General features: G+C 42.6%; 1 protein-coding gene across 6 annotated transcripts in view; it reads right to left on the reverse strand.

The window, feature by feature from the left end:
* Window positions 1-14,094, reverse strand: part of klhl4 (kelch-like family member 4) — an 80,696-nt gene that overhangs the window by 19,082 nt on the left and 47,520 nt on the right. For all 6 annotated transcript variants that reach the window (XM_049027430.1, XM_049027427.1, XM_049027428.1 and 3 more), the window contains 2 exons: window positions 1,181-1,348; window positions 591-727 (listed from right to left, as the gene is read on the reverse strand). In XM_049027430.1, coding sequence (XP_048883387.1) covers window positions 591-727; window positions 1,181-1,323 — 280 coding nt within the window. In that variant the 5' untranslated portion in view covers window positions 1,324-1,348. The remainder of the gene's footprint in view (window positions 1-590; window positions 728-1,180; window positions 1,349-14,094) is intronic.

Consider the following 14,094-nt stretch of genomic DNA (forward strand, 5'->3'; position numbering starts at 1 on the left):
GAGACAGACCAACAAGACAAATCTGACTCCCAGGAGTGTGCAGTTTCCAATTCCACTTGCCTGGGTTGACGCCTTGTGTCTTCCCAAAGAATATTTACAGCTGAACCAATGAAGATTTATTAGGGAACAAAGCAATCTATTTTCTCAATTTATCTTAAGATGTAGCATACATTCACCCAAAATCCAAACACGCAGTCATATTGCTTTAGGGTTTTTAAAGAACTAGATCATTAAATGTAGTATTTCATTCTACACATAAACATAGCGATTAATTCTTTCATAGTGGAATGCAGTTTTTGTTCAGTAGTGAGTTTACATTTGCTTACTTAACAGGTGGTTGTATCCATATTGATAAGCAAGGGACAAAGCAGGGTCAGTCTCTGAGCCAACCACAGAATTTGAACTGATGACCTTCTGATCATGAGTATAGAACACAAACTGACTGAGCCACACACAGGCACAACTATGGTTCAGAAAACTAGTGTTTCTTGAATGAGGTAAGGTTGGGTTAATGGCTGCAAATACCACTGTGGTTCTTCTGCACCATTTTCTCGCCTGAGCAGGACGGAGAGGGGCTGGAGACCACGCACCTGTGTACGCGTAGTGGACCAAAGACCGCAGAGCTTCAGGATCCACACCCTCCATCTTTATCTCCTCCTGCTTGGCCTCCCGCACGTCGTTAGTGAACATGGCGGCAAAGTAGTCCGACACGGCACTCAGGACGAGTCTGCGACCGGGTCAGAGGGCACTGGCCATTATGAAAGCAGCCTCTTTAGCATTTCTGCTAATGCAATTATGAATTATGGTTTGCATTACACATGCAGTGGCTTCACATAGGGATAAACAAGCATAGAGTTATCAGTTAAAACACTTAATTTTTTATTTGCTATACATTTTCTCAGAAATGCCCTTCTGTATAATTATAAATGATAAATATCGACTTTGATCAAGGACCCTGCTGAACACTGTGATGTAAGCGGCCCCGTTAAACTGGAGCCACGCTGTGATTATATGTAACTGGATGAAGTTTTTGGGGAAATTCCAGTGGCTTGATCAATGACACAGCAGTAACGTGTGACTGATGTCTGGTTTACAGGTTCAGATATATTATGGTGGGAATGTTGTCCTCACTGGTGTCTGAGCAGAGACAGCAAGCATCCAGTTCTGGTGCTATGCTCACCTGTGGGCGGGGATCTTGTGGTCACCGGCGATGAGCAGCACGTCACACAGCTGCTTGTGCTGGAGGTAGTTCTCCATCTTGCGGAAGGTCTGCTCAGCGTGATTCATGGCTTGGAAATATTCGTCCGAGCAGTGTGAGCTCATCTTGGTGTAGCTGCTTAAAGACAACCTAGGGAGATGACAGGAAGATGGAGCTAGTTATCTGAAGCCTCTGGACATGTACACGGGGGTTGCTGATTAGTGTTGCTAAGTGTATTGGGGTGGTTGGGGGGGGGGGGGGCTGCCTTGCCGCTAGACCCCCTGAGTGAGCCACGAAAAATCCATCCGTCCTCCAGAACCATTTATCCAGGAATCACAGGGCAAACACTACAGGCAATTCATAGGCACTGATTCACTTAGCGTCGTGCTTTTTGGACTGTGGGAGGAAGCCCACGCAGACACAGGGAGATGCAGCAAAGTAAAAGCAGGAACTGAGCACAGAAGCCTTTAAGGTGTGAGGCTGCGGTGCTGCCCACTCAGCCTGCAAGCCGCCAAGGAGCTGATCTGCTCCCGTAAAATATCCAGCTATACAAGCGGGCAAAGCAGCGCTAGCTAATGACAGAAGCCTACATGTACATTTACAGCAGGACAGAAACGGCCCTATACTCCCAAAGAACCATTTTACTGCACAAATTAGCCGACAACTAATTCAAGGCATCAAAAGCTTTACTGTCAATTGTACAGGTACAAGTCCAATGAAATTTTTTCTTGTGCAGAATTAAATATTAAACAACTTATAATGATGAAGACCAATAAATAGCAATAACAGAATTGTGAAAACAATAAAGTACATACAATATCCATATAATATATACAATATAGAAGCAATATGCACACAATATATATAATAAAAACAAATATTGCAAGAAGAATGACATGCATGAGCACAGGCGTTTCATATTCTTTGTAAGGGGGGTGTGGTGCTATCGTTTTAACTCCTCCCCCCAGAAGTATGCAGTTAGCCATCCCCAGTACCACCTGAGCCCTCCCCCCTCCTCACAGCCTGCCCTTAACGTGCTCCTATGGCCCCATGCGCTCCCGCCCCCCCCCCCCAGCATACACCAAAATCACTCCCCCTCCCTGTGACACGTCCCAAACCGTAATGCAGATTGGCGCGATGTAGCTGCAGTCACAGTTCCGTGCTTAATTACGCAGCTTTAGACGGCAGACGCCCAGATAATCCCGTCGGTTTGCTTTACGCAGGTCAGGGCCCAAATCAGTATCATTACATTCAAAATGCATCCTATAAGTCGATGAAGGAATGAAATGTCTTTTGACAGATGTGGGTCTTCCCATGAGATCCGGCTCCTTCTTCTGCACAACAGTATTGTATAAATGGAAATGTTAAGCTCTCTCCCAGCAGAGCGCTGGATTACACGCTTCTGCGGAGGAACAAAATAATCCCCGGAACTCTCTGCAAATTGTGGGTGCTGAATTTTGTTGTCCTTCATGGAGAAAATCCGTGTCTGCTCTAAAAAAATTGCCTATCAGAACACATAAAGAGCCCAGACAGTCTGGGAAAAGTTCATCCCAACAACTTAAGTCTTGTTTGTACTTTCCCACCAATGGGAATCCAGCACTTCCCCACCAATTGGAATCCGGCACTTTCCCATCAATGGGAATCTGCCACTTTCCCGCTAATGGGAATCCAGCACTTTCCTGCCAATGGGAAGACGGCGTTTTTCCCACCTATGGCATTTCAGCACTTTCCCACCAATGAGAACGTGCTGGACCTGCAGGCAGTATGATCAGTCTTCTGCAGTATAATACATATTCAGCATATTAATCCACAGAATTTATATGCAAATTTTACAACAAAAAAAAAACTCATATCAACCATGTCATCTTGTTCTGCCTCAGAAATGTAATTAACTTTGTGGGTTATTGCTGAAGGAACTGAGTTTTGTTAATTGTTTATTATGTGGATTAGGCACCATTGTATGCTATTGTTGGTGGTTTTAAATGAGCTGAATCTGCTGTAATCAGTATTTAATTCTAACCCGGTTTTGTGTCTCTCCTGGAGCTCAGCCATCTGGTGAAGCACCTGGAATATCGAAGCATCCAAAGCTTTTACCGGTGCCTTCCTCCTCTGAGCAATGAAGATTCTACCCCATTTCTTCAGATTCATATAATCTGAGCCTTCAGCTGCTGTTATCTATAGCTGTTCTCATTCCTATGAGGTCTCAGTAGCTTCGAAAAAAATGTGGTCTTGATTTTATGGTTATAACCCAACAGTCAGGGTATGAGTTCCAGTGAGAATCAAAATTTATAGATATATCCATCTACGGTGAACTGGAGCCTTTACCAGTGGAGAGGAAGGGACGCCCTGGACATGATGTCAGCCTTCCCGCATACTGCGGGGAACCTTGGATTGCAGGAGGAAACCAAAGTACTTAATGGGAACCCGGAGAAACACAAAAGGAACATACAAGCCCCACACACACAGAGGAGCTGCGGTTGGAACGAAGGTCGTCACCCATACTGGGGGGGGAGAGGGACAGATCCATTAAGTGACTGAGTCAAATCTGGTCTCTCACATTATCCTGTATGACCTCGTACGTATTACTATGTATAGACTGCCCATCTCTTTCAATACTGACTGCATACTTTCATTTACGTGCATGCAACCGAAATCGACAGCTAAGCGTTTTTTCCCTTCAGTCAGTAGCTTAATGAGAACCGAATTCTCCTGACAAGTTTATTCATATTTTTAAAAGCAAATACCTGGAAAATACTGGATGGGACAAACACCACGGTTTTGAATATTAGGTGGGATGTGTGTCCCCCCATGAGTAACACCTATATTGGGAACCAAACCTTCATCCCTGAAGATAGGAGGCGACATTACTGACCCACTCATCCCACATGCCAGTTTTATTACTGTGAATATTCAAACTGTTATCATATAAAAATTCAGTGGAGAATCGCCGTCGTACCACTCAGGAAAGTTGAAGAACAATCTGCTAAGTAAATTAAAAGGCCTCTCAGTAATCACATGTGGCAGCAATCACGCAGTAATCGTTCCATAAATCCAGCTGGAGTGCCGGGATAGGGTAATCGATGCACTCCGTCAGTCCCAGCATGATCCATGAAGACAGGACATAAAGCCTGGTTTTACACTAAGACCCGGTTTACACCTGTCAGCTGCCGGTGAGCGAGCAGAGAGAGATACGTGTGGGCTCTGCCCTGGCTGTAACCACCCTTTCCGGTTTTATAGTATCTAGGCAGATGGGTGAATTGTGTGGTTTAATTTATCCATAAAGCTTTATTGCAATTGTGTTCAAACTCTGGATCATAGTGATTAATGCTGGATAGTTATTTCAAACATGGAAACAGAACAAAACCTTTTTCTATTTGTTTACTTATTCATATGCTAACCTCTTATGCTGGTCAGGTGGGGCCTGGAGCCTATCCCGGGCTGCACAAGGCTGGGGGAGGAAATCCATGTGACCTGGGATGAACCTGCAAACTCCACACACAAAAGAGATGGGGGATTCGAACCCACAACCCTGAAGGTGTGAAGCAGCAGTGTAATCCCTCGTCAGATTTATTCATAATTAGCAGCTATTTCTTCCTATTGATGTCTAGTCTTGTGGCCATATTTTTTTTTCCTTTTTAAAATTAATTCGAATAATTCTCTACCCAAAACAAATGAATAATTCAAGTATGGACTACTTTCAAAAATCTCATTTTTCACACACCACACTAAATGGTCTTCAGAACAAATAAATAGCCTTGATACCTCATAGCAAACTTCGCACTATCATCGCTAGTTATTGTGTGTGAAATCATACCAGATCAGCACCCAGTTAGAATGGGCTGCCGATAAGGCATCCAGATGGTGTTAAGGGGGAACTTCTGCTAGATGGTCAATCAGGGTCATGAAAAAGTATAATATATGCACTTTCATACTCAGCGCTATAAATTTAGGCCACTTACTGACCTGCACCCGGTGTGACTTTCACTAGTGTCTTCATGAAAATGATCTTTAATGTTTTATCATTCTTTAGATAAGGGATAATATCCATCTTTAAAAATGGCAGTATCTGGCACAAGCTTTTTTACAAGGTTTTACAATTTGCTCAATGTAACTCGAGAGATCAAAAAGGTAACTCAGTTGACTCAACTCATTGATTCGACTCAATTGACTCTTTGGGCCTTAGTGATATAGCACCTGAATCATCTGCTAATTTTCCATAGACCACAACTAATTATACCACAGCTAAAATTCATACTGTGAAAATTTTTACTAAAAGTCCGCTGGGTTTAGAGGCAATTGAAAAGCGGGTCGATGGGGGAGAGAGGGGGTAGGTTGAGTCCAGTAATGAGCTGCATTCTCTCTTATCCCCAGATATTAAACAATGTGAGCATGTGTAATTATTAATGTGTAGCTAATGCCGGGGTTAGTCACCAAACTGCAAGCTGGAGTCCCTGTGCAGAAAGATCAAGGAATTACGGGTAATCGGATTGGTGGTGTGGGCAACGATTTCGGCTACCGGTTGGCGCAATGTATGGCTCTGACAACAGCCAGATAAACTTGTGAATGGGCTTTATCTGTCACCTCTCATCCAACTGTTTCCATGCTTCAAAGGCATGCGGCATTGTGGGAAACGTGGTCCTCAGAGGATCTTGTCAGCTTGTCAACGTAAGCTCTGCGGAATATCTTGTTTTACATGGGCTGAAACTGAGCCCCAACAAAAGAGCTGTCATACTCTTACCAACACTAAAACGCTGGCAAGAACACTGACGCTACTGCTCTTATGAATGTGTCTGTCTATGCATTTCACAGTTGCATCCCCAGAGGCAATGTAGCCTCCCCCGCCTTTGCTTTTAATCAAGAGATTTGTGTTACCAAGGGTCACATGACCACCCTGTGGTAGGCATGTGACTTAAAATGACCATTAGGAAGAATATGTGTCCTGCTTGTTTTTTTTTTTTTTTCTTGTTTAAAACAGGAACCTTTTCTCACCCTTAACACTGTTTGCAGTAAAACTTCTCCTAACTGTTGAAAAGAACACAAAAATGTTTAGGTTTCATATGATTCAAAATATGTATCTGCATGCATTGCGAGAGGCTATCCACCCCTTGACACTGTCACTTGGCAGATTTTGCCAGAAACATCTGCAGTCTTAACATCAACAGTGTACTTTTTCTAAAGGAGGCCAACCCCTTGAAATCCATGAGCTTCAAAGGACAGTGTCACTCTTGACTTGGCCCATCAATTGGAAAAGCTGACCTTGACAGCACGAGTCGGTGAAAGATATTGCATAAGACACTCTCTTTTCCCCCGCTACAAACATCTGTGAGAATTATCACTCAGTTCCAGAGCTGAACAGGATCTGTGACCACTTTTTTGGAGCTAAATGTCACCATGTCGTTATGAATTCCAAAGCATGCTCCGGGGTATTGCATGAGGCAGACAAGACTGGTGAGAGAGCCTATTTCCAGCCAGGGCCCCGGAGCTGCGTCCCGCGGGGGGCTCGTAAAACTGACATTTGAGCCTCAGTTTGCTCAACCACAATCAAATGTCAGGAACTGTTTTCTAGAATACAAGTGCATTGGAAAAACAGAATGACGTTGAATATCTTTTGCAATATTTTCTAGCATTGCTGTTCACACACAAGAAATTCTAGAATATTCCTTTACTTGTGTTGATGCTTGCTTTGGCAGCACATATACCAAAATGATTTCTGGTGCCAGATATAAAACTTGGATTGTACACACTGTGAATTCCAAAATGCAGTTATCAACAAAGTTAGAAAAATGTACATGGAGAAACTCATATTCATCCATCCATCCATCCATTTTCCAAACCGCTTATCCTACTGGGTCGCGGGGGGTCCGGAGCCTATCCTGGAAGCAATGGGCACGAGGCAGGGAACAACCCAGGATGGGGGGCCAGCCCATCGCAGGGCACACTCACACACCATTCACTCACACACGCATTCCAACGGGCAATTTAGCAACCCACGACGACATGGGGAGAACATACAAACTCCGCACACATGTGACCCAGGCGGAGACTCGAACCCGCGTCCCAGAGGTGTGAGGCAACAGTGATAACCACTGCACCACCATGCCACCCCGACTCATATTCACTGCTGCTTAATATAATTTAATATGCACTACATTTGCTGCTTTCAGAAAGGCAAACACTGTCCAGAAGGACAGTAAAGACAGAATACATTCTGAGCTTACCTTACCTTACCTTACCTTACCTTACCTTACCATACCTTACCTTACCTTACCTTACCTTACCTTACCTTACCTTACCATACCTTACCTTACCTTACCTTACCTTACCTTACCTTACCATACCTTACCTTACCTTACCTTACCTTACCTTACCATACCTTACCTTACCTTACCTTATATTACCTTACCTTACCTTACCATACCTTACCTTACCTTACCATACCTTACCTTACCTTACCATACCTTACCTTACCTTACCTTACCATACCTTACCTTACCTTACCTTACCTTACCATATAGCACACCCAGAATCATTATGTACATTAGTGCTAGAAATTGTGGAAGCTTCCAGTTTTTAGAGATCGCAGAACTTTATTCCAGTAACAGCAGTTACTTAATTGTCCAATGCATGACATTTATAACATTCTTTAATTGTTTATAAACGTTGCTGCCAATATTAATGCAGTAATTTTTAGAGCGTAATGCCAAAAATGCTAGGTGCGTCCCAAATATGGGCCACTGATGTTTGCTTTAATTAACAGCAGTTGCGGTAAACAAAAAACTAATGGCAGTTGCAGGAAAGTGTCATCGCTCTTCTGTCAGGATGTTGTTGATTAACTGACAGATTTATTTACGGAGAATCCTCCTCTTCGGACGTGATAGTTATGAACACTGTATGCTGCTTTCAGCGACTGTCAAAGAAAACACAGGTTACTCTCAGACACAAAGCCAGCCAGGAAGAGGAGGAACTGAAGCAAAAGAGAGCACTACTTGATATATGCACTTCTATACTCCACGCTATAAATTTAGGGCACTTTACAGCTGAGTTCACTACAGCACATAAACCCAGATACAGTACTGGTTAGAGTATAGCTCTCTATACCCACCGCAATAATTACACTGTCCGTTTTTATTGTTCTCTGTACTAACATTATCCCTGCCTTAAATGGAAAACAGCAGTTCTGCCGAGCTCAGCAGATGCTCATCTTATTAGCAGTAAGCTTCGGCCAAGATTGGCCTTCTTGTTCAGCTGACTTAAAGCTACTTTACTCTATAATCACATGGAAAACATGAAGGATTTATAACTGGTCAGCCATTCATGCCTGCAGTTTCCCGGTAGGCAGGCTGGGATGCAGACGTGCTGCAGATATCGAGAAGCGCACTGGCATTCTCATCAGGATACAGGACGCAGTTCATCAAAGCCCTAACATGCGATGTGAATATATGCAATACTCTCCAGATGTCTTTGAATTCTATTTCGCAATGTGCCTTTGCTGCTGGTGATGCATCCGGAACCTGTGAAGACTGAATGAAGCTTTAAGCTAGACGCCCAGCCATCTCTAAGCACTTAAGCAACCAGACTGACCCTTCTGGAGATTTAAATCTACGGACATCGTGCCTTAATGGAACATGTTGCCGGTGCTTTATTACAGACCTGGCAAGCAACAGCAGCGGCAGCCCTTTAATCTTCAACCGTCTGGTGTTTATGCATGTTTTGTAACAGCAGAAGTCACGCTTCCCCGTCACAAACCCGTGAAATAATTCCCCCCGATGCGAGCCGAAAGACATCGACGCTACCGCTGCTAGTGTGGTTCTGTGGCTCAAGCACAGTCTTGCATCATACCCATACCTCTCTTTTCAAGCTCTGCATTTTACATCAAAACAAAGCCCAGTGTGCCAGCAACATGCAGTAGAGTTGGGGTTTGTATCCTGTGTTCGATAAAGAAAACTCGAACTGAATCCCAGGCTCAGAGACTGGGCCCGAAAGCGATTCCTCTTGCCACTTTCTTTTACATCCATCCCCAGTGCGCTTGACCTACTGAAATCTAGCCTTTGGCATTTTTCATCCACGGACCAATATAGCTCCGAGCTACAGCCAGTCTGCTTTCGATTTAATTTTTTCCCCCTTCTTTCAGCTACAAAACTTAAAATTTCTGAGGCACTGCCGTAGAGTTTTCACTCCTGCTGCATTTAGTCAGTCAGCATGCGTTGGATGCATTGGTGTGGAAACCAGGACAGCTGAAGACTTACAAGCTGGTACCTATTTCCGGGAAACACACCGCAGCTCTGCAGCAAACGTTTATCCTGTGTTAAATAGGAATAGACCAAATGCTTTATCATCATTTGCATTTTCATCACACCACAGGTAGTAGGGAGGCGTGGAACATATATAGAAGGGCATCACGAATCATATCACACAAAACATTAGTCACCTCTGACCTTCAAGAATTATGACATCCTGCGGCTCATTGGACACGCGGCAGTTTTTCAGTCCTGAGATATATTCATATGTTCATCAAAAATGTATTTTGATGTTATATTTTTCATTTTTGTCATACGGTTTTTATTAGGTTAATAGGTTTTATTGCATTCATTATCCATTTATGTACAGGTATTTTAATCTACTGGAATACCTGCATTTAAAATGACCTGATGAAACACTGGGGCCATAGACTGCAATATAGAGCAGTCAGAATGCTGTGATGGATTGGCTGAACTGTAATTACTTTCCTCATGAATAGTTTTAATTAGTTCAGACGTTTTTGCGATATTTCGCGAGCTGCCTAGCTGCAGAAGTCTTTAAATAATTCACATCTCCACATCCTCCGCGCATCCGCGCTTGACAGTCTTGTCTGCCTGGATGGCATGATTTGCATCCTGGCACATGCTAAAATCATGTTACTTGCATGTCAAGTACAAGTATTTACACATCATACCCCGAGAGAGAAAATGCTGACTCACCATGTATGCTTACAAATCCAGTATAGAGTAATGGTAGAAAAAAATACCTTTAGCTTTAGAATTGTGTGCTTTTATGTCATGGTAGGTAGCCATGCACCATATTATCTAACAATAAAGCACAACACAATTGCGATACATGCAGTAACAGCATTAGTAGTGGCGTCCATAATAGCAACAGTAGACAGGCTATCAGTAGAGGCTAACAATGCTATAGCGCTAATCTGCTATTTATACTGGACATTTCATGAGCAGAAATAATAGGCTCCTCACTTGAATTTACCCGATCCTGGGACACGTCATCCCCCACCATCTTGCATAAAACAACTAAGTTAACTTTAATTGATTCTCCAGTGGTGTTTCAGTGCAACTTTTTTAAATTGCTGAATTGTTGAGAAGGTGCGATTGAGTAGATGCTCTACTAACAATCTGTCATCTGCTGAGCCAACATTTGAGAGTTAGACAAACCAAACTTTCACTCCTGGATGTTTGCTGTCAGTCATCTCATTTTCTAAACCCGGGTTCAACAGGAAAAATGGATTCAATCTGTCAATTTTATGGAGATTAATGAGATTTCGGTACTGCTCTTGCACAGTGTTCTGTCTTTTTAATATTCCTGCTGATAGAAAATGAAAAATAGAACATACTCCAAAACAGACTTCCAGGAAGAAAGCAAATGTGATATGAATACAGATAAAATCATATCACAATCAGCTCTGCAATATATTGAATTCTACCACAGTGAATCACGGTAAATTATTTTGACAAAACTGCATAGAGGCTTTCTGGTGTCTTCCAGTACATGGCAGTCAATTTCCAAGACCTAACTCAATTTTGAAAGCAGCATTGATCACACAATATGAAACTTCTTCCAATTTTAATAATCTCTTACCTAGTCACAGTAATCTACAGTTCATCACACCCAAAGCACATGAGGTAATGCAGATCCCACACAGAATACCCATCTGTTTCAGGCCATTCACACATACAGGCACAGATGTACATTCATACAGCAGCCGGGAGGCACCAAATCACTTGAGCAGCTTTGGGCTGTAGGTGGAAACCGGGAATTCCTGGTTCAAACCCACGTAACCATAGGAAGAGCAGCCAAACCTCCATACAGACACATACCCTGCAGGGGTAAGATACCCACATTGCTACCCACTGAGCCACCAAGCCGCCTTCAAAATGAGAACGAGGCTTTTGAGCAAAACTAATGAATGAAATTAAGATTACAGTTTTTATGAAATGGGACGCGCAGCGGGCAGCAGAAGTAGTGTGTCTGCACAGCGGTGTGTCTATTAAAGCAAAAAAATAAAAAGTTAAACCATGATCCATTTTTTGCTTTAATTATTTTTTCAGATTCGATTAACTTGAAGAATAACAGGAGCGCAGATGCTTAGTTCCAGCTTGTGATGTTTCGTGTATGTACGTGCGATCCTTTTTAAAGGTCCGGAACGGGTCGGTGCTACAGGCAAATTGATAAGAGGCATGGTAATTCTGCTGATGCTATCGAGAATTAACTAACAACCGGAACTAAGAGAAAAGCGACTGAAATGGAAGCAAAAGAGATGGAAATGAAGGAACGCATCAGGACCAAACAAACAGCCGTGGTGAGCATGTCAAGTGCTCCTGTCAGGAATAGAACAAAAGTAAAACAAAAATGATCAATATATGGCAGAGTGTGGCAAATCTCGATCATTTTCATAAAGTGTTCTAAAAATGAAAACAATATAAGTTATTTGTCTGTTAATATGTAACGTCATTCACATATAGCTGCTTCCCTTGAACAATTTTACCACACGGTGCGATCGCGGAAATCACGTTTACTCATGGCTAATTTCAGTTTATTTGATTTCCTGAGAAGGCATCAGAAGCCTAGGAGCTCGTCCAAAACTGAATGTAGGCCAAGGAAGTGAAAACAGGAGCATTTGAAGGTGAAACAGAGGGGAGAGAGATGGATTACTGCGGTACGAGCCCCCTGGGGCGATTCGCTGGCTAACAGTCCTCTTTAGACGGAGGGTCCGTGCGTGTTTTCCGTCCACAGCAAAGTCCCACGTATCAATGAGCGAAGCGCTTGCTTTGCCGTGCTTCTTATCTCCATCCTGCTGGCCGGGGGATTTGCGCTCTGAGCCGTTATTGGCTCCACCGATCAAAGGGATGGTTTGTAACACAGATAATTATTTTCATATCCTCAGTGCGGAGAAAGTTTTCCCCCTAAAGGCATTATTTATTTTTCAATTGTAATAAATGTGTTTCTCGACACTGTTGCTGTTCAATATATTTCCCAATGAATAATGGATGAAAAGCTTTTAGTAGAGATTGCGTTCCTATCCCAGTTTGTCCTACGGTTTGTGTGTCTTCCTCATGTCCCTTCTTATTTTTGAATGACTGGGATAGGAATGATTGTTGGTATATGATGATTATTTTTGATTACTAATACATCGGCAGCTCATTGGTTTCACTGTGTTACATGCCTTTTAGAAAGGAACCCATTGCCTTTAAGAGAACCAAAATACCACTTGCAATTCATAATAATAACAGACCAGTTTCCTGAGGGATTTGTATAAGGCACAATGTTTAAGCAAACTACGGCAGGAATACGACTGCTTTCCTAGGACTCAAACCAACAACATTTCAAGTACAAATATAAGCTATATCATTGATGGGCCTTTGAGAAAGGCTGTTAAGCCTAAAATCTGCTCCAGGGGCACTAGAAAAATGGCTGACCGTACAGTCTGTCCCCAGCTTCTGTTCTTAGCCAAACATAAGTGTGTGTGTCTAATAAGGGAACAAGATGGGTCAAGCTAATCTACCTGCCAGACAAATATAGTAACTGCTGTCCCATACTGTCATATAGGCCTAATTATGAAGAGCCTGCTTTAAACTCCATTAAAATTCAACGCTCCACATTTTACTAAAATTATTTTCCTAATCAGCTCAGAATGACTAACATAGATTTGCATGAACAATTAAATCATTTGACCCCATAAATACTAACGAATCACATATTAAGTCATTGATGATTTGAATAATGCACCGTGCATCAGTCAGAGCTAATCACATATTCAAAAGTTATCATGTAAGTTTTTTGCTTTTTGGTTTATTTAAATACAACTTTTTTGTATAATTTACTTTTTTTTGGTTTATTTAAATACAATTTTTTCTTATGTTTTATATTTCATATTCAAGGGCACTTTCACAAAGAGCCCAGTAGCTTTTCTGCTACTGGCAGTTTCAGGTTAGGAATTACAAGGGATGCTCTCCTTGGCACATCTGCACACAATGCATTAATTTTGAACAATTTTTCATGCTTGATCATTCTATCATTTCTATTATAATAACAGCTGAACGCTTCTTGCCTTATCCGGTTGTGTTTGCTTAATCATCAGAGGAGCAGAGCCCGTTGCCTGGTGCTGGGAGAAAAGGCAAAGAGGACACCACTGAGGGAACGTTCCCGAAAAACGATGCATTCCTGCATGCAGCTTGTAGGTCACTCAGGGATCATGGGCAGCAAACAGGAAAATTCCGGAACGTCTCTCCTTTTGTCCCCACTGAAAACTCCCAGTGCTGCGATTTTTTATTTTTTTTTTACACACCCTGAGTTCCCCTCTCTTGTTTGTCATACTAATCTGGTAAAAAAAATCAATACCTCGAGGTCGTTAGCGCTGATTTGCTTGATAAATAATAATTGATTTTCAGTAAATAACCATTTTAATCACCCTATTTTCTTTTTGTTAGTTTGCATTGCATTTCACGCCCACTGTGCCTTCTGAAAGCAGGCGCATCGACAGCTATCGATCTCTCTCCTGTCCTATTTTCTGATGCTCGCGGCGGCTGGAGCATTAAGTCCGTTCAAGCAGTGACTGGATTCGCCTCCGTATTCACCAACACCGAAACCACCCGCGGACGGCTGCCAGGGTACCCAACAGCCGAAGGCGC

Source organism: Brienomyrus brachyistius, chromosome 10 (genome assembly GCF_023856365.1).
Source record: "Brienomyrus brachyistius isolate T26 chromosome 10, BBRACH_0.4, whole genome shotgun sequence".
In the NCBI taxonomy this organism is placed as follows: domain Eukaryota; kingdom Metazoa; phylum Chordata; class Actinopteri; order Osteoglossiformes; family Mormyridae; genus Brienomyrus; species Brienomyrus brachyistius.